General features: G+C 42.0%; 1 protein-coding gene and 1 non-coding gene across 2 annotated transcripts in view; one reads left to right on the top strand and one right to left on the bottom strand.

Annotated features, from left to right (window-relative positions):
* TIC22-III (Tic22-like family protein) overlaps positions 1-25007 on the bottom strand; it is a 60476-nt gene that overhangs the window by 22437 nt on the left and 13032 nt on the right. The window contains exon 3 of the mRNA XM_088966008.1: positions 18067-18123. Within this exon, the coding sequence (XP_088822134.1) occupies positions 18067-18123 (57 nt within the window). The remainder of the gene's footprint in view (positions 1-18066; positions 18124-25007) is intronic.
* TRNAM-CAU (transfer RNA methionine (anticodon CAU)) lies at positions 5576-5649 on the top strand. Its single transcript has one exon. It is a non-coding gene; the product is annotated as a tRNA-Met (tRNA).

Below are 25007 nucleotides of genomic sequence, written 5' to 3'. Positions count from 1 at the left end.
CTTACATGGCAAATAGAATAAGAAATATTGCTTCCATACGAACACTGTGGGGTCCACATCAGTGTTCTTTACAATCCCCCTCAAGTTGGGAATAGATATTTGTCATTCCCAACTTCCATAAATCTGCCTCTAACTTCTTTCTTGGAACAACTTTGGTGGGAAGATCTGCAAGCTGCATGCTAGAGGTGATATATACGGAAGACACACTTCTTGAGATGAAACCCTTTCTCTGACAAAATGTCGGTCTACTTCAATATGCTTAGTTTTGTCATGCTGTAACGGATTATGAGATCCATCAAACTTAACTATTGTAATCTAAAAGGTATTCTCAGACATGTTACCAGAATTTCTAGTCCCAAAAACACCTTCCCCTTGACTCTTGAACTCCATTCTTGATCAAGAATTAATAAAAAATCTTTTTTAATTACTATAATAGGAGAAACAGCACTCAAACAACTTATAGCAGCCGGCCTAGTTCTTCCAAAAAACAGAATTCTGAATGAAACCAGTTCAAATTCTAATCTGAAACAAATAACAGTTTGAATTTTAGGGTTTTCTCTCAAAACCCTAAAGAAAACACAAAAATTCTGAAGTCGCACCTCTCAGACTAAACCAAGATTATCTTTTCTGAACAAAATCACAAGAAAAAGCTTACTTTATGAAAAAATCTCTGGCCACCACCTTCTGGTTGATGCAAAACCCTAATCTTGAAGATCCAAAGCTTCTTTTGATTCTTCCTGACTACTGGAACTCTCCTAGACTTCTACAATCTCTTTAGTAGCAGTTGCACACTACCAGTAACCTCCAAGAATCAGCTGATCCTCCTTCCTTGTTGAAAAACTTCCAAACCTAGGTGGTCCTCATGCAGTCGGCCTAATCAGACTAGCATAAGAGCTCCTAGGTCGGCTCTAATACCAAGTAGTCGATCTAGACAACAATTAGTCTTGAATTAAAAAGAAAAAAATGATGAAAATTTGAAGAGAAGAAGAAGATAAGAGAGGAAGAAAAGAAGTAAACAAAGAGAGTTTCAGAAAAGAGAGAGAGTAGGTCATAATTTCTGCCGACCCTGTCTTAGTATTTATAACTATTGACTAATAGGAAGAAAAGAAGTAAACAAAGCTGAATTGCCCTTATTGCTTACATGGCAAATAGAATAAGAAATAACTAATAATAAAGCTGAAATAACTACCAACTAACACTGTCATATCTAACAGAAACATTGCTGCCATACGAACACTGTGGGGACCACATCAGTGGGGTCCACATCAGTGGGGTCCACATCAGTGTTCTTTACAAACTCTTTCAAATGTTTCTTTGTTTCAACAGTTGTATCATTGTTCTCCTGTCACTCAATATTGCCCGTCCTTGGTTGCATATGTTTTGTTCACCTTCCTCCTGATGAGCACACTAAGTTGTCTATTCAATATGCTGTCTTTTTGGGCTACAGTTGCAATATAAAGGCTGTTTTTGTTATAATCCAACTCTTCATTGCTATTGTGTTTCTATAAATTTGATCTTTCTTGAGCAAGTTTTATATTTCAATAAAGTGGCAAAGTGTTCCAATGGGTCTCCAATTGTTCTTCATGATTTTAATGTTCCTAACTCAACTGTGGATAGTATTATTGTGCATGCTCAAAATTTTGCTCCCACATTGCAAGTCTATCTGACATCCACCACCTACCACTCCCTAGCTCCTATAGTGGATGGTCCCTCCATTCCTCCATTATCTATTCCTTGCTTCCTCCTCCCTCATGTTTTTTCTTTTTGATCTGCAACACAGAAAAGATTCAATCATGCACAACAAGAAGATGTGGGCAGACAAGAAGTCCAAAGTATCACACTAATTACATCACAGCCCCAAAGGTGGCCAAAAAGAAAATCCCACTAACTACAACATAGCCCGGAACATAGATTGTCTTTGAACTCCTTACCAAGCTAGACCATCAGCCGTACGGTTGGCTGATCTTCTAATCCATCTTATTTGAATCACCATGTCTTTAGAAGCCTGCTTGAAGTGCCTGAACTCATTCCTTAGCTGCCAAATTATTCCTTCCCCTTTCTTCAGCCAGTTTACCACAATTTTTGAGTCCCCTTCAATAATCAACCTGTTAATCCCCATTTCTTTAGCTTTTTCAACGCCATATACTGCTGCCTTCATTTCTGAGCTCACCACATCACCATGCTGAATAGGACCTGAGAACATGGCTAACATATTTCCATTCTCTTCCCTTATTACCCCACCAATGCCCAATGGGCCTAGATTTCCCAGAAAACTTCCATCGAAATTTAGTTTCTTCCACCCAGCATCCCGAGGGGACCAGAACTCATTTACAACAGATCTTCTAGAAGCAGTGTTTGTAATTGTTCCCCATTATTTGAATTTTGAAAAAGTCTTTTGTCTTAAAATCAGCAAGCAATTTTAGTGTTTTCACCCAATGCGCCACCCTTAGAGTTATCACTTCAATCACAGCTTCTTTACTCCTTTCTTTATCATCAAGGATCCTCAGATTTCTTTCTTCCCAAATTGTCCGAGCTACTACTGCTCTAGTGCATCTTCCCATAATTCTGCCTGTCTTTTTAGAACACTTGAAAATGTGAGAACTAAAGAAGCTTTCGAAATTAGCGGGAGGAGTCCAACTGCATCCAAACAGAAAGGAAAACCACTCCTAAATATAGTTAGCAAAAGGACAGGAGATTAAAAGGTGAAAGGCAGTCTCACCATGCAACTTACATAAGGAGCACCAATTTGGAGACAAATACCAATTTGGTCTTTTTCTCTGAAGCAAATCTCACGTATTGATGGAGCCATGGAATACTTCCCAACAGAAGGCCCTGACTTTAGGAATGGATGGGCCGAAACCAAATCTCCTTGACAAGGAATGAAGGAGAGGAGGTGGCAACAATAGAATTCAAGAAAGATTTGCAAGGGAAGGACCTAAACTGATTGAGTTCCTAAACTGTAGAGTTTGAACCACTGTTCCCCAATACCACTGAGTTCAGAAAATTAATCAAAACAAAGACACTAGACTTGTAGATTCTCTCAAATTTCTAATAAAACCCAGATTCCAACTCAAAATTGAAAGTGAAAAGGATGAATAAATAAAATCACTAATACGTTTTCCTTTAAGATTCGAAATAGCAAAAAGGGAAGGGAAAACCTCAGACAGGAGGGTATCCCCAACCCAAATGTCCACCCAAAATCTGATTTTCTGACCCAAAACCAAACCATACCTTATGTAGGGAGAAACAGAAGAAGAATGTCATGGATGGCCTTCCAGGGAACAACCAAAGTAGTTCTATGCAAACAGCCCGCATCCCAACCATTGCTTGACATCCCATGGATACTTGAGATAACTCTAGTCCATAGTTTCTCATTTTCTTTAGGGAACCTCCAAAGCCATTTACTTAACAAAGCCACATTCTTCAACTTTACATTTCCAATTCCCAAGCCCCCTTCCTCTTTCAACTGTCTCACATTTTCCCACCTAACCAGATGATCTTTTTCCCCTCTCCAAGCTCCCACAAAAAGTTCCTCATGATCTTATCTAATCTTCTTATGACAACTTGGGGTGTCTTAAAAACCGACATGTAATGAACTGGAAGATTAGCCAAAGTAGATTTAATCAGTGTGATTCTCCCTTCCAAAGAAATATAATTCCTTTTCCAACTTGCCAGCCTTTTTTCAAACCTTTCCACTACTATGTTCCAAAAGCTAACTGATCAAGGGTTTCCACCAAGGGGCAATCCCAAATAATACAAAGGTCAATCTCCTTTTTCACAACCCAACAAATCAGCCAAAGATCTCAAACCACTCTCTTCCAAGTTGATACCAACCACTAGGCTCTTAGACCAATTGATTCTCAAATTGGAAATCCTTTCAAAAAGGCTCACAACTAGCTTTAGATTTTCTACACCTTGGCTCTCCCCATCACAGAAGACCAAGATGTCATCTGCAAACTGCAAATGTGAGACCAAAACTCTATCTCTCCCTACTGTCCAACCTTTGATTAATTGCATCAAGTTACCCTTTGAGATTAACATACTTAAGACCTCAGCCACCAAAGTAAAGAGAAAGGGAGAGAGTGGATCTCCTTGTCTAAGGCCTCTAATCCCTTCAATGAAATCGACTGCAGTGCCATTCACTAGAACAGAAAAATGACTTGTTTGCAGACAACCTTTGATCCATTTACACCACAAATCCCCAAACCCACACCATCTCATGATGTTAATAAAGAAATCCTAGTCCACTAGGTCATAGGCCTTCTCCAAATCCAGTTTAATTGCCACTCCCTTCCTCTTTAGCCTTTTTTGAGACTTTACACACACTTTCAATTAGAATTTGATCAATAATTTGTCTATCTTGGACAAAGTCCCCCTGGTATTGGGAAATGAAAAAGGGGAGCACATTTTTAACCCTTAGAAATAGTACCTTGGCAATTACCTCATAGATATGAGTCACTATGCTTATAGGTCTGAAACCACCTAGCCGGGTGGCACTTTGCTTCTTTGGGATCAAAGCTAAGAAGGTTGAATTCATCCCTGGGCTGATTACTCCCCTTCTATGGAATTCATCCCATCCTGATTATTTTTCAGTTTTACCGAGACTGAAAATCTTCCCACTAGCTCTTCACAACAAGTAAACATGTCATCCTTCCAGGCTGTTATTATTCCCCCAGAAGCACCCCAAACTGGTGCAAAGCCCCATTGATAGTTTCTTTCTCCCCGAAAGCTCCTTGTTAGGTTGAAGGGTTTTATGTATTGATGGTTTGGCTGATAAGTGTTCTTATTAGCCTATATTTGTGTTTAAGTTGTTATGTATTGGGCATGTGTTAATGGGCCTAAGTTTATTTGGTGTTTTAAGTAGTTTGGGTGTCCCATCACTAATCAGGGGCATTCCAAACATTTCCTGTAACATTGTACTGTAATCTAATATAAATGATAGTACTGTCGACTGGGTTATGCAGTTCGACATTCTCAGCACCTCTTGGTCTCCTCTCTTCTACTACTCTGGCTACAACATTTCAGCTTATATGGTATCAGAGCATTAAGCAATTTCCTGGTTATAGCCGATGCCATCTCCTCTCTCTTGCTGTCTTTCTTTCTTTTTCTTATCTTGGTTGCTGCGGTGAAACCCTAGGGTTGCATGAGAACAATACAAGGTTCGAACCTAGGGTTTCCCTTGGCTGTAGGGCGCAAGGGAAGTAAGATCCAGAAGTTGATGTCCTACTAGACTGTTTCTAGTAGTGTGTAGCCATTCAGCTGCTAAGAGAGGTCTGTATAGGACAGACCTAGATTGAGGACTGATTTCAGCAGTCCTAGTATTGGTCGTAGGGGGGAACACTCTCTATAGTTGCAGTAATCGAAGCCCAAGAGAAGTCTGCATAGTGCAGTGGTGGAGAGCTCTCAGCTTCAGGTCGGTTACCAGCTCACAGAACACCTTATTTGCTGCTGTAACTGGACTACTTCAGAACTGTGACAGTCTCGGCAAGTCTGAACCAGTGTTGCGAGCTGTCAGAACCTTCTTCAATACTGCAACTAGTCTTCTTTCAGCACTGTGAACACTTCGGCTAGTTAAGCATCCATGGCTGAATGGTTAAAGCGCCCAACTCATAATTGGCAAATTCGTAGGTTCAATTCCTGCTGGATGCACGCCAATGGGAACGTTCAATAAGTCTATTGGAATTGGCTCTGTATCAATGGAATCTCATCATCCATACATAACGAATTGGTATGGTATATTCATACCATAACATATGAACAGTAAGAACTAGAATTCTTATAGATACTGGAACTCATAGGGAAGAAAATGGATTTATGGATGGAATCAAATATGCAGTATTTACAGACAAAAGTATTCGGTTATTGGGGAACAATCAATATGCTTTGGGTCCGCTATCCCGATCATGATTTTCCTACCCCCAGAGGTAAAGGAAAGGTCCTTCCCTTTTTGGCCAGTTGTGGGCGAGGAGGGATTCGAACCCCTGACACCGTGGTTCGTAGCCACATGCTCTAATCCTCTGAGCTACAGGCCCCACCCCGTCTCCACTAGATCTGTTCCCGGGAGTACCCTCACAAAGGAACCTTTCCTCTCCTCAGCCATTTCGGGTTAAGAAGATGTGAAAGCGCGTTTCTCTCTATAAGAGCGGTGCATTCTGAGGTGTGAAGTGGGAGAGAAGGGATGTCATAATTGGGGTTTTGAATAAGACGACCTTTTCATTTTTCATTTTTTTCTTTTTCATATTGAATAAGTAATAAGAACATCGTATAGATCGACACCTCAACCAAACAAACAAGCGCGCAGATTAGAAAACCAAAGGCTAAGCTATTATTGTCTGTTACCTGCCGGCAAGGGGACCGCATTCAGGTATAACCAATCGGGATCAGTATTATCCACACAGAGTCAGCAGCCAAGATGTCTTCAATATCCAGAGAGGTCTCTTCTAGGGATATCAGACCTGGTGAGAGGTCTTCAAATCTGGAAAGCCCGAATCTGCACAGCTTGCAGATTACAAGTGTGCTGCTGGATGAATACAACTTCAGGGAGTGGTCTGTTTCTGCAATGCTTTTTATTACTTCCCGTGATCTCACAGGCTACTTAGATGGGAGTAAGAAAGAACCTGAAGTTGGCAGTGCAGAGTATGCAGTGTGGCGCAAGGAGAATGCCACAGTTATGTCCTGGCTGCTTGTCTCTATGACTCCACGAGTTGCCAGGACTGTTCAACACTTCCCACAGCAGCCAAGATTTGGGAAAAAGTGTCTAAAACCTATGGACAGAAGAAAAATAATGCTAGAATCTACAGATTGAATCAAGACATTGCTGCCTTAAGGTAAGGGGATATGACAGTTGCAACATATTTTGCAACTCTGGAAGGCCTTTGGGAAGAACTTGACCATCACTTGATTTTGGACTAGGAAAATGCCAGGGACAAGGAGAGACATGATAAGCAGATTGAAGAGAGCAGAGCCTTTAAGTTCTTGGTTGGCTTGGACCCGAGTTACATCATGTTTATTATCTAGTAAGGAATGAAGAAGTCAGGAGAAAGGAGATGCAAGTTGACTCAGATTCAACCAACTGAGCAATTTGGTGAACATTAAGTTCTGATTTCCACTAAGGGAAACAGACATCCAGACAAGAAGCATCTTAAGTGCACTCATTGTGGGGGTGAGAAACATGTAAAAGAAAAGTGTTGGGTCCTGTATCCTCACCTGAAGCCAGTTGCATTAAGAAAGGACAAGAAACAACAGAAGGGTCATGCGACAAGTGGGAACCTTGTCACTAGTAACAATGGTGACAACTCACAGAGAATACCAACAGTGGCTTCTTCTCCCATGGGGCAGGTTGTTGATTCCTCTAGAGCTGGTGCCTTGGGCTTCACTGCTAGTGAGGTAGAGGTCCTTAGCCGAGCTTTAGCCCGTCTAAGGAGTAATTCTTTTGCTTCCACCTCTCTTGCCAGATCAGGTATAGTCTTTGCCTTTAGTGCAACTAGTTCTATTGACTCTACTTCTTGGGTTATTGATTCCTGTGCAACTGACCACATGACACATATGTCCTTATTCTCTTCATATCAATTGTTGTCTAGTCAGGATAAGATGAGAGTTGTTGACGGGTCTTTCTCCACCATCTCTAGAAAAGGGGTGGTTGACCTATGCAAGGACCTCTCTCTTAAATCAGTTCTACATGTTCCCAATCTCACCTCAAATCTTGTCTGTTTCAAAACTTACCAAAAATTTGAACTGTAGTATTACCTTTTTTCCTACTCATTGCGTCTTTCAAGACAAATTGACTTGGAGAACGATGGGGAGCGGTCATGAGTATGGAGGCCTCTACTATTTTGATGCAGACATCGGTTCAGCCTTACAAGCATCTGTTGCTAGTAGTACGGAGAGTGTGGAGTCAATAGCTAGGTTGCATCTGTGGCATGCTAGGTTAGGTCATTTACCTTTCTCTTCATTAGAAATGTTGTTTCCCAAATTGTTTAAGGGCATTTCAAGTCAGAGTTTAGTCTGTGAAGTATGTCAAATGTCAAAACAATGTAGAACTGTTTATCCAATTTCCAGTAATGAAATTCGAGCTCCTTTTGATTTGGTTCATTCTGACGTTTGGTGCCCTTCACCTATTGTTTCTATTGATGGCTTTCGTTACTTTATCAGTTTTATTGACCACTACTCACGATGCACATAGATCTACCTGTTAAAAGGAAGAGATGAAGTTCCACGGATAACTATGGCATTTTGCAAAATGATTGAAATACAATTTGATAAGAGGATTAAGCAATTCCAGTTAGATAATGCTGCTGAATATTTTGAAAAATCCTTGAACTTATTCATGGAAGATGCTGGCATGTTACATCAATCATCCTGTGCTAATACTCCTCAGAAGAATGGGGTTGTTGAGCGCAAGAATAGACATCTATTGGAGACAGCTCAAGCCTTACTATTCCAACACAATGTTCCCAAGCAATACTGGTCTCAAGCTGTACTTACTGCATCATATCTGATAAATCGGATGCCATCTAAGGTGTTGGGTATGAAAACCCCTTTCTCTGTTATGTGTCCTACTCTTCCAGACTTTCCTCTTCCTCCATGGGTCTTTGGTTGTATATGTTTTATACATGTGAAGGATCCAAAGAAGACCAAGTTGGATCCTAGGGCTACGAAAGGAATATTTTTGGGGTATTCTCCTACACAAAAGGGTTACAAATGTTATAATCCTGTCTCCAAGAGAAAGTATGTCACTAGAGATGTCTTTTTTGAGTCTCAACCCTATTTTCAGTCTTCTCTGAATCCTCTTCAGGGGGAGACTAGTGGGATGGAAGAGGATTCTTTCTCCCTCCTTTTTTGTTCCCCTATCTGCCTCGGGCCTTCCATCCTCTTCTTCTACTCCTAGTTGTAGCATCCCGGGTCAACCTAGTGAGGCTCCCACTGTGTCGGTTACCTCTCCTGATACTGCAGATATCCCTGAAGGCTCCAGTAGGGAACAGAAAGAGATATGAATCACCTACAACAGAAGGAAAAAGGGCTCTAGTAGGGGACAAAAACCAGTTGGACTCGGATCAATCTGTCTCTGCAATCCAAGGTAATTCCAGCACACATACTTTTGATTTGGATCTTCCTACTGCTCTCTGTAAGCTTATCCGTTCTTGCACCACTCGGCATCCCATTGCTGATTTTGTTTCTTACTCACATTTATCTCCAGCCTATCAGTCCTTTGTGTCTGCTCTTTCCTTTGTAACATGTTCCTTCTAGGTACTCAGAGGCCGTGTCTGATCCAAGTGGAAAGAAGCTATGAATGAAGAGATGAAAGCCCTAATGAAAACAAGAACTTGGGAATTAATGGATCTGCCAGAGGGGAAGAGCACTGTCGGTGCAAGTGGGTGTTTACTATAAAGCATAGGGAGGACGGGTCCATTGAGAGGTACAAGGCCAGGCTTGTGGAAAAGGGGTTTACTCGAAAAGAAGGGATTGACTACAAAGAAACCTTTGCCCCAGTAGCAAAGCTCAACACAATTTGTCATTGGCAGCAAATTTTTCATGGGAACTTCATCAACTGGATGTGAAGAATGCCTTCCTAAATGGTGACCTTCATGAAGAGGTATTTATGGAACCTCCACCAGGCTATGACTTTGACAGAAAGGTGTGTAAACTGAGGAAAGCATTATATGGTTTAAAGCAGTCTCCTCGTGCATGGTTTGAGAGGCTTTGTGGGGTCATGAAGAAAGTGGGGTACACTCAGAGTGGTGTAGACCATACCTTATTCATAAGGAGACAGGATAGAAAACTTACAGCACTCATTGTTTATGTGGATGATATGGTGATTACTGGGAATGACTTGGAAGAGATCAAAAGACAGGAGTTTTTAGATTCTGAATTTGAGATCAAAGACTTGGGTCATTTGAGATATTTTCTTGGGATTGAAGTTGCTAGGTCAAGAGAGAGGATCTACATATGTCAGCGAAAATATGTTCTTGACCTCCTGGAGGAGATAGGCATGATGGGGTGTAGACCAGCAGATACTCCAATAAAACAGAATCATGGCCTATAGGAATCAGTAGGGGAGGACTACTGTGATAGAGAGAGATACCAAAAATTGGTAGGGAAGCTGATATATTTATCTCTCACTCGACCAGATATTGCTTATGATGTGCATGTTCAGTCAATTCATGCACTCTCCAAAGATCCCTCATATGAAAGCAGTTGAAAGGATTCTCAAGTACTTGAAGACTTGCCCAGGAAAGGGAATTCTATTAAAAAAAAACAATAAAATTGAAATTGAAGCTTATACTGATGCAGATTGGGCCAATTATGTTGGGGACAGAAAATCAACTTCAGGATATTGTATATTTGTGGGAGGGAACCTGGTTACATGGCGCAGTAAGAAGCAGAATGTAGTTGCTAGATCAAGTGTCGAAGCTGAATATCGAGCTATGGCTCACGGGGTTGTTGAACTCCTATGGCTCAGGACTCTTCTTAATGAGCTTGGCATTAAAGTTGAAGGCCCTCTCAGATTGTATTGTGACAACAAGGCTGCCATCAACATTGCAAATAACCCTATGCAACATGATAGGACAAAACATATTGAGATCGATCGACATTTTGTTAGAAAGAGAATAGTCTCGGGAGAACTCTGCGTTACTTATACTCCACCTAAGATGCAAATTGCAGATGTACTGACCAAAGGGTTGGCTACAGCAAAATTCGTGGACCTTCTTGGCAAGCTAAACATGATTGACATCCATGCTTAGCTTGAGGGGGGAGTGTTAGGTTGAAGGGTTTTATGTATTGATGGTTCGGCTGATAAGTGTTCTTATTAGCCTGTATTTGTGTTTAAGTTGTTATGTACTGCGCTTGTGTTAATGGGCCTAAGTTTATTTGGTATTTTAAGTAGTTTGGGTGTCCCATCACTAATCAGGGGCATTCCAGACATTTCCTATAACATTGTACTGTAATCTAATATAAATGATAGTACTGTCGACTGGGTTATGCAGTTCGACATTCTCAGCACCTCTTGGTCTCCTCCTCTCTTCTACTACTTCGGCTACAACATTTCAGCTTACACTCCTAATTCACTTCCTATCAGCCCCCTGAACCTTAGATTCCTAAATCAAAACTATGTCTAGTTTTTCTTTCTTCAGCAACTCTCTAATCAATCTTCTATTTGTAGCACTTCCTAGACCCCTAACATTCCAGCTAATGATCTTCATTGGACTTAACTGAGAAAACCCAAATGCCCCCTTTTCCTAAAGACTTCCTTTCCTTCTCCCCTCTTGGCACTGAATTCTTTGTCCCCTTCAACATCACTGATTAGTTTTTTTTTTTTCTTTTTTTTATCAATAACAACAGTTTCATTAACCAGTCTGTAAATATGGTACAAAAGAGAGAAAATTTCTTAACTCCCCCTAGTGAGGCTAAAGCCCTAGACAAAAGTTTGGAATTACAACTGAGCCCAAAATAAAATTTCCCTACCCACCCCTAGCTTAGCCAACTCATCAGCAAATGGGTTAGCAGATCTCTTCACCCAACTGAACTTCACTTCCATGTCTTTGACCAGCCACTTAAACTTTTTCCTTTCATTGTTATATGCCCATAGGCCAGCCTTATCTTCTTTCAGCCACCCTACTACCACCTCCAAATCCCCTTCAATTACAAAGTCATCCTTTGCTTTCTGGAAACCTTCCACAATTGCACAGATCTCAGAACTGAGAGAATCCCCTGTCCCTATTGGGCCTGAGAACAAAGCTAAATGGTCCCATTCTCATCCCTAAACATGTCCCCAATACCCAAAGGCCTCGGGTTCCCTCTGCTACTTCCATCAAAATTCAGTGCAAAGGGGGAGCCAGTTGCTCTTGCAGTTCGAGGAAGTAGAAATTCAAATGTTGGAGGCTCTTTTAAGAAGAGCGATTCACAAAAGAGAGTGGACGACAAAGACAAGCTTTGGTGCACTCATTGTCAAAAGATCAAGCACACTAGAGACACATGTTGGGACTTCCATGGGAAGCCTAAATGGGCTTAAAAATTGAGCAATAAATCGGCATCTGATCAAAGTAAGAAGCCAACCTAGCAAAATTAGAAGAAATATACCTCAAGAGCAGCACTCTGGTTCTGACCCCAAGGAAGAGATTATCAACTCTTTTCATGACCATTTGGAGTTATATGGTAAGACATTTCGCCTGATGGATTCTTGCCCTACTCCTTCCACCTCCTTTGTGTCTACATCAAGTAGCACTGCCATTGCTTTCCATGTATCATCTCATAATCTGATTCCCCCTAGATAACTGACTCTGGAGCCTCAAACCACATGACTGGTAAGTCAACTTTATTTCAGGCATATAACCTCCTCTCTGGGAGAGATAAGGTAAGACTGGTTGATGGATCATTCTCCACCATAGCCGGTCAAGGAACTATATCCCTTCCTTTCGGTTTTACCCTCTCTAATGTGTTGCATGTTCCTAAATTACCTATCAATTTACTTTCTATTAGCAGTGTCACTCACTCCTTGAATTGTTCAGTTACCTTCTTTCCTTCTTCATGTGTGTTTCAAAATTTGGGCTCAGGGAAGATGATTGATAGAGGAAGCATGGTGGGTGGTCTCTATGTGTTGAAGAATAGAGCCAGTCTTATGGCTACTGAGCCCTTGAATTCATCTAGTGAGAGTCATGCCTACTTATGGCATATTCATCTAAGTCATTAAAACTTATGTTTCCAGAGTTATTTAAGTCTTTGTCAATTAGTGAGTTACAATGTCAAACATGTCAATTGAGCAAACACTGTAAAATTTTTTTTTTCCTTTAAGAAATAAAAGATCTGAATTTCCATTTCATATTGTCTATTCTGATGTTTGGGGACCTATTACTCTATCTTCTGACACTGGATATAAGCATTTCATTACTTTGATTGATGACTACTCTAGATATACTTGGGTTTATACTATGTGATCTAGAGATGAAGTGCCAAAGATTGTGAAAGATTCTCAACACATCATTTTTACTCAATTCCAAACTGAGATTCATATTTTCTAGTCAGACAATGCAAATTAGTACTTCCATAATGATCTCACGAAGTTCTTTGCTTTGTGTGGATCTATGCATTGAAGCTCTTGTGCTAGGACACCCAATCAAAACAGTGTCACTAAAAGGTAAAATCGCCATCTTCTCGAAATGGCCCATGGGTTATAAATCCATATGAATGTTCCGAAACGCTTTTGGATCGATGTCGTTATGTGTGTTGCATATATCATCAACTGTACACCATCTCGGTTACTAGAGTATAAGGCCCCACATCAACTATTGTTTCCTACGGCTCCTCTATCCCCTATTCAAATGCATGTCTTTGGGTGTCGTTGCTTTGTTCATGACTTGTCCTCTACTGGCGATAAGCTCCATCGTTGTGCCATTCCTTGTGTTTTTCTTGGTTACCCTTTATCTCAAAAGGGCTACCAATGCTATGATCCTGCTTCACGCAAGTGCTATATCTCCATGGATGTATCCTTCTTTGAGTGTTAACCTTTTTTCCTGGTTTCTCCTAGGGGGAGAGTAGGGTTAAGGAGAAACACGCCTAGGCTAAATTACCTCCTCTTCTTGACCCTCCATTTCATGTCTTTCTTTGTCACCATAAGAGCCAATAGAGTTCAAGAGCCATGGAACCTGAGACTATGCAACCAACATCATTAGACTCTCCAGAAGCAGATCCTCATCATCAACTAGGTACACTTGTTCCCATTGATATGCCTAAACCTCTTGATATTGATCCACCTGTTCTTGATGATCTTGATGTTCCTATTGCTAAGAGAAAAGGTATTAGATCTCATACTACTAAGCATCCTATCTCTCACTCTGATATGCTTTTTTATCATTGTTCTTGTACTTTAACTATAGTAGAGGCACAAGGGTCCTTTCCCCTTTATTTATGATCACCCCATATATAATGATATAATCTGGTGCCGCCAGACTCAGTTCAGTTCGCCAAACATCTTTCTTCTCTTCTCCCTTCTCTCTTCTCTCTCTTCCTTCTTCTTCTTGTTTCCTACTATTCTTTCTTTGTTAAGAATACCATTAAAGAAGTCTATACATCCCCTCTCTCCATTCACACCTAAGTGTGGACCCTCCACCCAAATGGTGAATTTTCTTCCAAATCTATGTTCAAGGCTCTAATTGCAAGTGAACAGAGTTCCTCTTTCCCGTTCAAGAAGATATGGTGCAGTCACATTCCCTTAAGAGTCTGCTTCTTTGTTTGGGAAGCGTGCCTACAAAGAATAAATACCTGTGACCTTCAAAAAAAAGTTTGGGAAGATCCTATATTTATCCCCATGCCTGTCTATTATGCCTAAGAGAAGGTGAATCAGCTGATCATCTACTTACCCATTGCAATTTCTCTCAAAAGATTTGGTGCCATTTCTTAAACCTGGCTGGAAACAATTGGGTTTTTCCAAAGCATACTCAGGAGTTTCTCCATCAGTGGCAAGGTTCAGGCTTGAGCAATAGAGGTAAAGTTTACTAGCAAACAATGTTACATGCAGTTCTGTGGGGAGTTTGGGAGGAAAGAAACATGTGCTTATTTGACAACAAAACCAGATCTCTTGAAGAGCTAATCTCAGATATCTTTTCAAATGTAATTTCTGGGCTGCTAATTCTGAGCTGTTCCAAGGACTCTCTCTCAGTGACCTTAACAGAAATATCCAAACAATCTTGCTTCTTCCAACCTACCCTCAATCAGTCCAGAGACTACAGGTACCTCCTAATGAAGGAGGAATGTCTTTAAACTTCGACGGAAGTTTTGCAGGCAATCCTGGTGTAGCTGGGATTGTGGGCTGTTTTGATCTTAATTCACAAAAAAAAAAAAAGGACTTTGAGTAGAATTAGGGTTTCCCTATTCGGGGTGTATAAGTATGCACTATGTCTACTAAAACCCCTTAATTATATTCCTTAGAGGAAATACCCTTTGATTTTATGTGAAAGAACTGTTTTGTAAGGGTTAAACCCAATAGCAGGTATAAGCAGTCCCATCAACTTGGATTCTTAGTGGGTTATACCCATGAGTGGGTCCCACAATTGGTAGATAAGCCATAGGACCCATACGCCATTGGGTACTTATGTATTTTAGCCTTACACATCTAAACAGTGAGTTTCGTTAATCGGTAAAAAGTGGAACTACTATATTGATTTGGTAGTGGGCATGGCCCACTTTAATATTTTAACAGTAGGCCCCACAAATCAATGGGACCCACTATACTAATCTGATAGTGGATGTGACCCAATTTGATATTTTACATTTAAATATTTTAACAGTGGGCCCCACTGATGGGTGGGACCCACTACAATGACTTGCTAGTGGGTGCGGCCCACCTTAATGTTTTGAACTTGAATATTTTAATGGTGGGTCCCACTGATAGGTGGGACCCACTAGGTTGATTTGATAGTGGGTGCGGCCCACTTTAACATTTTATACTAAATATTTAACAGTGAGCCCTACTGACAGGTGGGACCCACTAGGTTGATTTGATAGTGGGCGTGGCCCACTTTAATGTTTTAAACTTAAATATTTTAACTGTGGGCCCCATTGATAGGTGGGACCCACTAGGTTGATTTGATAGTGGGTGTGGCCCACTTTAATGTTTTATACTGAATATTAAGTGGGCCCCACTGACAGGTTGAGCCCACTAGCAGAAAACTGAAAACAATGGGTTCCAAAAAATTGTCAGTAACAAGTGACAACATGTGCTGTTACAGGTAGCAAACCAGCACATCTGTCCCCCTTCTCAGGTAGATAGCAGTGCTGCAACAAGTGGCAAAGTGTTGTTACAGGTGGTAAACCAGCACATCTATTCCATTTTCAGGTGTATTGACAGTGCACTGGATTAGCCTACTGAAAGTTCTTTGGGGTGGATAGAATCCACCAATCATATCAGAGGCTCCCCAGTATTAGTTTTTTGTTTTCTTTGTGGTGGATGGGATCCGCTAGATATATATGTATATATAATTTGAGATAAGATTTTGAGTTCTAACAGAACTCTAGGGAGAGAGAGAGAGAGAAGATAAGATAAAGATTGATAATAGATAAAATTAAAGGGAAAGAAGAAAAAAGATAAGATCTATACCTGTGTACAGTTATCCTTAATCACTTCAACCAGCAGAACTATAAGTTCTCTCCTTATTTCCTCTCTTCCTCTCCTCTCATTTTCTTCTCTCTCTTCTCCTTTTTCTCTATCTGCCGCCCATTTTTCCTCTCCTCTCTCTCTTATAAGACAGTTATGGGTAGGGAGGTTAAAGCAACCTCCCCACTCTTCATACGTGGGGTGGTTGCTTAACTCCCCCCATAACCAGAATAAATTAAATTTTAATTAATGTGAAGTGGGCCAGCTGTCAAATCTGGCCCCTCAAGCCTTATATTTTTTTGCATCATATATATTATATATTTTTAATCCTAAACATGGGTATTTTGAGGGACAATGTGGGTAATATCTGTTGGGTTTTCAGTGGCCCAGTCAGTTATGCTGACTCAACAAAGGCTGAAGTTATGGCTGCTCTCATTGGAATCAGAATAATAAAAAGATTGGGCATTCAGAACTTATCTATTGTAGGATTTTCAGAGATTCTGCTAATACCATTAAATGGATGAAGGACAAGGAGGGGGTCCTTGGAGGTTGAGTCATTATCTGGCTGAGGCAAGAGACTCCTTGGAAAATCTAAACTCAAACTTGTTGTGGATACCGAGGGAGCTGAATCATATTGCAGATGGATTAGCTAAAATTGGAGCAAGACTAGAGAATCTGTACAGCAATAGGCTTCCCCCTCTGTAATTTTTTATTTATCTGTTCGGGTTTTCTTTTTTCTGTGTAGTACATCTACTCATGCATTCCCTGCTTTTTTTAATGAAATTTGGTTAACCTTTTTCTCAAAAAAGAGAAACATATTCAACCATGTAAAATTCTCAATCTCTTTATTCTTTTTCCAATTGCATTACTTCAAATAGCTAATGTGATGTTAAACATCACACATTCCTAACTCTACAAACCGCCTTTGTACCAAGTCCCTCGAGGCAAGTCCAAACAAGTTCGTACCAGGGTCTTAAACATTAAACCTTATGTGTTCCTAATTCTCCGAAAACCCCATATTTGCTAATGTTGCTCGTTCATTAATCTTAATAAAAGATATTTCTAAGAGAGACTATTAAAGTTACAAAATATTTTCTTTTTTGTAGGGATTAAGAATTTAAGACCTTTATATGGACTTGTTTGGGCTTGCCTCAAGGGGCTTGGTTGGGGGCCCAAAGGCAGAGCCCTCAATCAAGCCATTAGGCATAAAAAAACAGAAAAAAAAAATCAAAAAGGCACAAATTTTCAAAAGGTGCACACCTGGGCTGAAGCACAAGGCGCACCAGGCACGCGCCTTTTGAAAGTGCTGCACTTGGGGGCTAGGTGAGGCGCATACCTTAAAATGAACCTCTCCTGTGTTCCTAGGCATGCCTTTTAGATCACTAAAACAGTGTCTCAGTGTTTATTCCCTCAGTTGTTGCCTCGTTATGTAATGAAATTACTTTACCTTTCTCAAACTCTTTCACATGCTCTCCTCTTTGTCTACTCTCTTCTCTCTTGTTTCTCTTTGTTGTTTTTTATCATTTTTTCTATAAGTTAGTGATCTAAGTACACAACTCTCGAATCATCCTTCATCATCTCCTTGAAAAAAAAAAAAAAAACTATTACCAAGTAACTTCCAAATTATCAAATGTTTAAAATTGCCCACCCAATAAATCAATTAAATAGATGGAGTGCAATCACGTTTTAGAATTCATCTGTGTCCTATAGGTGATCTCTTGGATTTTCCAGTAGACCAGTATCTATGCTCTAAGGTTTGCACACCCATAACACATGTGGCTTTCACTTTGGTTTCTGTTTGGTATACTGGTTTTCTAACTTCTTTGCGGATATATTGGGATTACTATGTTGGGTTTTCACTCTCTTTAAGTTGGTTTTTAGCATGCAAAGATAATGTTTCACTTACCTTTCAGAACATACACCAAATAGAAATGTTGCTGCTAATTAATAGATAGATTGAGATGTGCTAAGATAAGAACCTGGAAAACTGGAACCCCAGAGAAGCCCTCATCAGAAAACTCAGTATTTTGTCTTACCTACAAAAAGTAAGAATGGAAAAAGATATTAACAAGTTGTCCTTATGCAATTAAACAGATACAAGGTAGAATATTTTAGTCAAATAAAAATAATAATTGTTAAAGAAAATGTTATAAATGAGAAAAATCATTTTAGCAAATAGAAAATAGGAAAGAACAATTTCTGGTGACAAATGAGTTATCTCAAAGAATCGTATCATGTTCAAGCAGGTAAGAATGAGGCCTGAACTTTTGATTGAGTTGTTCAAGAGAAAAACAAATCTAAGACTTAACTTGAGCACAAATGTCACAGGTGACTCCTTCGTCGCGCCATCAAGCACCTACAGTGAGCCATCCGAGTGCCAACCGCGTGCCTTCATGGTGTCAACATGTGTGTCATGGGTGGGCTTTGCTTGTATTTTGTAAGGGGGACCGCCAATGGCGTTATTGTAATTACTTAGTATGCTTTTCCATCATTTTGATGTCTCCTATTGTCACTCCCCCAAAAGCTTAATGTACTCTTTGAGGGGAGGTAGGTAGTCGAGTGAGCTCATAAGTGTGTAAAGGTTAAGCACGAGATCCCCTCGACACTGTACTGTGTGCTTGTGCTTACCACTAATTAATGCAATACAAATAGCCTTTTGCTAACTCGTGTGCCATCTTGTTGCCTTTGTGGTTGTGTTTGCTTTGTTTCGTAGGCTTACTCGCCCATTTCGAGTGCCGCACGGGGCCCCAACGATTATCCCCGTGACAGTTGGTATCAGAGCAGGTGCTCCTACAAACACCTTGGACCTTGTCTTCGTCCCTACATCAACCCAATGAAGAGCAATCGGGGCATTTCCGATGACACACCACATGGGCGGATTCAAGCCCACGACATTGATGAAGCTCCACTTGACGAACCTACCAAATCAGTCGACCAACTAGCTACCGTGGACATGCGCCTCCTACGTTGCGAGGTGACAGTGGGAGAAACCCGAGATCGGGTTGATGAACTCCACCTCAACCTAGAGACGGTTGAGAATGCAGTGGTGGAACTAGAAGGACGTTTCAATGGCGCCTTCAGAGACATGCACACCACCATACAGAATTCGGGAGCTGGGCCGTCCCAAAGCAACCTGCAGGGCTTGCTAGATAGATTCCAAGCGCAATTGGATGAGATGAGAGATGAGATGACTCTCCTAAAGAGGACTGTGGCCAACACACCAAGCACTCCCTCCACCCTAGCTTCCATGAACATCAAGATCCGAGAGCCAACACTTTACTCGGGTGCTCGGGATGCTAGGGAGCTCGACAACTTCTTGTGGCAACTGGAGCAATATTTCTCAGCCACTGGCATCATTGACAACCAAACTCAGGTACGTACAGCTGCTATGTATTTGACTGATATCGCAATGTTATGGTGGCGTAGGTGTTGCCAAGACATCGAACGTGGAACCCGTACCATCGACACTTGGGTTGGATTTAAGCGTGAGATCAAGCGGCTGTTCTACCCAGAAAATGTGGAGTACTTGGCGCGCCGAAGAATGAAGAACCTCAGACATCAAGAATCACTACATGACTATGTCAAAGAGTTTTCGGCCTTGACGCTGGAGATCACTGACATGTCAGACAAGGATCTTCTGTTCAATTTTATGGATGGTCTCAGGCCATGGGCTGAGCTTGAACTCTAGTGACGTGGGGTTGAGGACCTCGCCACCGCCATGGCCATAGTTGAACAACTTGTTGATCTGAGAACCCCTAAGGAAGATGTGCAAAGACCCCAGGTACCACGAGTTTGAGTGGGGGAGACCCACAATCAACCCCTACAAAGGAGAAGCCAGTGCCCACGAACAAGTCCTACAATTACCAACAAGGGAAGAAGCCACAAGGAGGCCCAAGCTACCAGGGCCACCAATCCACTAGGAGACCTCCTCCTGCGCCGTGTTACCTTTGCAACAGGAAACATTGGACGAGTGGCTGTCCAACCCGAAAGAAAATAACTGCCCTCATCGCCAAACTCAGCGATAGTGAAGAGAGCGATGAGGAGAAACCCACAGCGGCGCCAAGAGTAGGTGCCCTCCAACTCATCAATGCCATGGTCAAGAAAGAGGCCACATCAAAGCGGCCCACCAAAGCCCGCAAGGGGCTGAGTTATGTAGACATCACCCTCGGCGGGAGGCCGACCCAAGCCTTGGTGGACACTGGAGCCACCCACAACTTCATTTCGCTTGCGGAGTCAAAGCGACTCGGCTTGACCACCACCAAACAAACTGGATGGGTCAAGGCTGTCAACTCTGGGGCCAAAGCAGTAGAGGGCACGGCCCGTGGAGTAGAACTTCGAGTTGGACCATGGAAAGGACCCATCCATCTATCTGTGGTTCCCCTGGATGATTTTCAGGTGGTTCTTAGAGTGGAGTTCCTCAAACAGGCGGAAGCAGCACTTATGCCCCACATCAACAGTTTGCTTATTCTGGACGAACACTGCCCTTGCATGGTTCCTGTCTCATCAGTCTTGCAGATACTTGGGAAGCAGCTTTCAGCCTTGCAGTTGTACCAAGAAACTATCAACCATGAAGACAGCTTTGCAGCAACAAGGACGAACCCCTGTCAAGTACCTCCCATCGACACGAGAACTGGTTGGGAAGTCGTCACCAGGAGGAAGTCACCCCCCAGACAGCTCCATTTTCAGCGCCAACACCAATGCCAGCGCCCAAGTCAACACCAGCAGCAGCATCAACTTCAACACCAACCACATCAGCAGAAATCGACTTCGCAGCAGAAGCCACAAGTGGCCACAACTGGTGGGCCCAACAGAAGAAGACCCAAGGCCGGGTCAAACCTTGCCCACATCTACTACCACAACCACCGGGGAGAGCGAGTGCCACCCAAGCCATCTAGGGACCACATTCACATCATCCCTAAGGCCAGTTCCCATAGTAGCCCTGTGAGTTACCCTTGGGGAAAAATGCATGGGGATCCACACCTTAATAATAATCCAAAACACCATTTTGATCCTTACCTGGCACAAACCTACCCCTTAACCAAACAGAACCAGCCACTAACCTACCTTGAGGCTGCTAGGAAAGGACTTAGCCATAGGAAACCCCAACAGAATGAGCCAACCCGACCATGCCACCAAAATATACACCTCGGCCTTGGACGACTACCGGTTCACGGAGCAGCAGAAGAACCCTCCTTCCGCAACAGTGACTCTAAGGGACCAGCCAAAGCCGATCTCCGAGAACGTAGATCGAATTGAGTGGGGGAGAATGTCACAGGTGACTCCTTCGTCGCGCCATCAAGCACCTACAGTGAGCCATCCGAGTGCCAACCGCGTGCCTTCATGGTGTCAACATGTGTCATGGGTGGGCTTTGCTTGTATTTTGTAAGGGGGACCGCCAATGGCGTTATTGTAATTACTTAGTATGCTTTTCCATCATTTTGATGTCTCATATTGTCACTCCCCCAAAAGCTTAACGTACTCTTTGAGGGGAGGTAGGTAGTCGAGTGAGCTCATAAGCGTGTAAAGGTTAAGCACGAGATCCCCTCGACACTGTACTGTGTGCTTGTGCTTACCACTGATTGATGCAATACAAATAGCCTTTTGCTAACTCGTGTGCCATCTTGTTGCCTTTGTGGTTGTGTTTGCTTTGTTTCGTAGGCTTACTCGCCCATTTCGAGTGCCGCACGAGGCCCCAACAATTATCCCCGTGACACAAAAGCAGTTTAAGGGGATTAAATATCGGGGATGAGGAATTGGGAAGATATACTGTAGCAATGGGATCATTGGTGTCTCCTTGGCCCATTAAGTATTTAGGTCTTCCATTAGGAGGCAAACCCAGAGCTAGCAATTTCTAAGACCTGGTTCTTAACAGATTCACTAGAAAGCTAACCTCTTGGAAAAAGAGCCACATCTTATGGATAGGAGGATGACCTTGATTTGATCAACTTTGGCAAACCTTCTAGTATTTTACTCCAATGTCAATGGTGAAGAGCTTAGAAATGATCATGAGGGATTTTCTTTGGGAAGCAACGGAGACCAAAAGAGAACATATAGTGAGGTGGGATGTAGCCTATAGGAGGAAAGGCCATTTGGGGCTTGGAAGGTTGAGAGAGAATAACAAATCCCCACTTGGAAAATGGCTATGGAGACTTCCAATTGAATCCAATGGATTGAGGCACACGGTGGTAATTATCATTCATAGGATGTGCTCTAATGGTTGAGATGCCTGGTTGGCAACTAGAGGTACTTTGCTTCTCCTTGGACTTCTATCCATGATCTAACATCTATGTTCATAGATTCATAAGGTATGACACTTGGGCAGGTAACAAAATAATGTTTTGGAAAGAACAGTAAGTGGGGGATGTTATGGGCCAGCGAATAGGATCTCGTCACAGGTTGGTTAACGGGGAAAACCTCTTGTTTTCCCTTATTTCTCCCTTTCCTCGAGGTACCTATCTTTGGCGCCTTAATGGTGATTTGTTAAAGAAATCACCAACTCTCCTCTGCTCTTTCTTGACTGAAAATTTCGATGATTTCATTGAATAGCATCTGGTCCTTTAAATAGGAGATTACAAGAAGATAAGAGCCCTTCTTTAGGAAAACATCCTAACAACATTTATCTCTAAATGATAATGCTACTACCTAATTAATAGGAACACTGAATTTAGCCTAGAGATAAGATAGGAACACTGAATCTAGCTAAGAGATAAGATAGGAACACTGAATTTGGCTAAGAGATAAGATAGGAACTCTGAGTTAATCGCCCATTACTGCTGCTGTCCATTAAACACTGAATTAATCACCCATTACTACTGCTGTCCATTACTGCTGTTGTTTGCAACTGTAAAAGCATCCACAACATTACTCCCCTCCTGGACTAAGAGCTTGTCCTCAAGCTCGAATTCAGGATAGGTGTCTTGAAACACAGTCAAAGGAATCTAGGATAGGTGGAATGATTTTGCCCTCCTGGATCGGGTTCCAATGAAGAGGGTTCATCCTCATCTTCTTCTTGTTCCACCAGGAGGCAAAAAAGTCTCTTGCACTTGTGCCCTGTTGAGTAAAGTTCATCACAATTAAAACACTGTCCCCTCGCCCTGCGTTCCGCCATCTCAGCCCTAGACAAGCGCTTAATAGAGGGTGCAACAACACTGCATCCCTCACTGGATGTCGATCAAGAATTGTTGCTCGTCTGTGGTTTCTGTTCTTGGCTGGCTGCTGCAGATGGAGCCATTCCGAGTGGTTTCAGGGCTGCCCATGTTGTTTGAGGCCACCCAATACTGATACTTCCGAGGTTGAGTTGCAATTTGCGTTCAAAAGCGCGAGCCAAATTCATAGCAGTAACCAGATTGAGGGGATTTTGCATCTCCACATCCACCCTCAAAGTTTCCGCTAACCCGCGGTGAACATGTCAACTTGTTGGTCTAGTCGTACCGAAGATGCTCTTGTAAGGAGGGTCTGAAACTAGCGCTGATACTCAGCCACAGTTCCAGTTTGTTTGAGGTTGATTAGTTCACCTAATGGATTGCTTGTTAATGGGGGCACGAATCTGAGAAGGCAATAGGATTTGAATTGGGTCCAACTGAGCCCAGGTTCCTCATGCTCCAATATATAAAACCAGAGTTGCGCTTCCTCTGTCATGTGGAATGCGGCTAAGCCTACCTTGTCCCTATCCTCTATCCGTTGGTTGCAGAAGAACTGCTCACATCTGTACAGCCATCCCAAAGGATTTCCAGTTCCATTATAGGAAGGAAATTCTAGCTTGCTGTATTTGGGAACGATCGCGGTTCCCTGGGCAACGACTTGCTGCTCGCCGGACGATTCTGCCATGTCTAGTCGGCGGCTGTCTGTGATTGCAGCCCCTTCTAAACTCTTTTCCTTGCTAGAAAAATATAACTCCATCAAGCGCCTCAATTCTCAAACGCCGTCCTTGATCTCGCGCACCTCCTTGCTGTTTTCCATGAGTTTGTGCTCCATAGATCATGAACCCTAGTCTTCAATTGCTCAAAGTCACCCATGACGCCCTGCTCTGATACCAAATTGTTATGGGCCCGAAAAATAGGATCTCGTCACAAGTCAATTAATGGGGAAAACCTCTTGTTTTCCCTTATTTCTCCCTTTCCTCGAGGTACCTATCTTTGGCGCCTTAATGGTGATTTGTTAAAGATATCGCCAACTCTCCTCTGCTCTTTCTTGACTGAAAATTTCGATGATTTCATTGAATAACATCTGGTCCTTTAAATAGGAGATTACAAGAAGATAAGAGTCCTTCTTTAGGAAGACATTCTAACAACATTTATCTCTAAATGATAATGCTATTACCTAATTAATAGGAACACTGAATTTAGCCTAGAGATAAGATAGGAACACTGAATCTAGCTAAGAGATAAGATAGGAACACTGAATCTAGCTAAGAGATAAGATAACACTGAATCTATCTAAGAGATAAGATAGGAACACTGAATTTGGCTAAGAGATAAGATAGGAACACTAAGTTAATCGCCCATTACTGTTGTTGTCCATTAAACACTGAATTAATCGCCCATTACTACTGCTGTCCATTACTGCTGCTGTTTGCGGCTGTAAAAGCATCCACAACAGGGGACTCTCCCCTAAAAGATCATTTCCCAATTTCTCAAAAGGTGTTGTATGTGACTATTGCAAAAACGCCCAAGCACATTAAGGAATACTTCCAATACTTCTCCTTAATGTGCTTGGGCTTTTTGAAATAGTCACATACCACATACTTCTTGTTCTCACCCTTGCGACTACGAGCTCCCATAGTATTCTTGGGCTTCATAGACACATGGGTAGAAAAATCTAGTGCATAAGTAGAAGACAATATCACAACCCTCCTACTTCCTCACTGTGAACTGTAGCATACGCCTGAGATAAGGTGATATCATCTTTTAGTGAGAATATG

Source organism: Nelumbo lutea, chromosome 1 (genome assembly GCF_056320005.1).
Source record: "Nelumbo lutea isolate HS-2025 chromosome 1, American lotus-T2T, whole genome shotgun sequence".
Taxonomy (NCBI): domain Eukaryota; kingdom Viridiplantae; phylum Streptophyta; class Magnoliopsida; order Proteales; family Nelumbonaceae; genus Nelumbo; species Nelumbo lutea.
The sequence above is the reverse complement of the archived record's forward strand: the minus strand, read 5'-3'. Positions and strand labels throughout refer to the sequence as shown.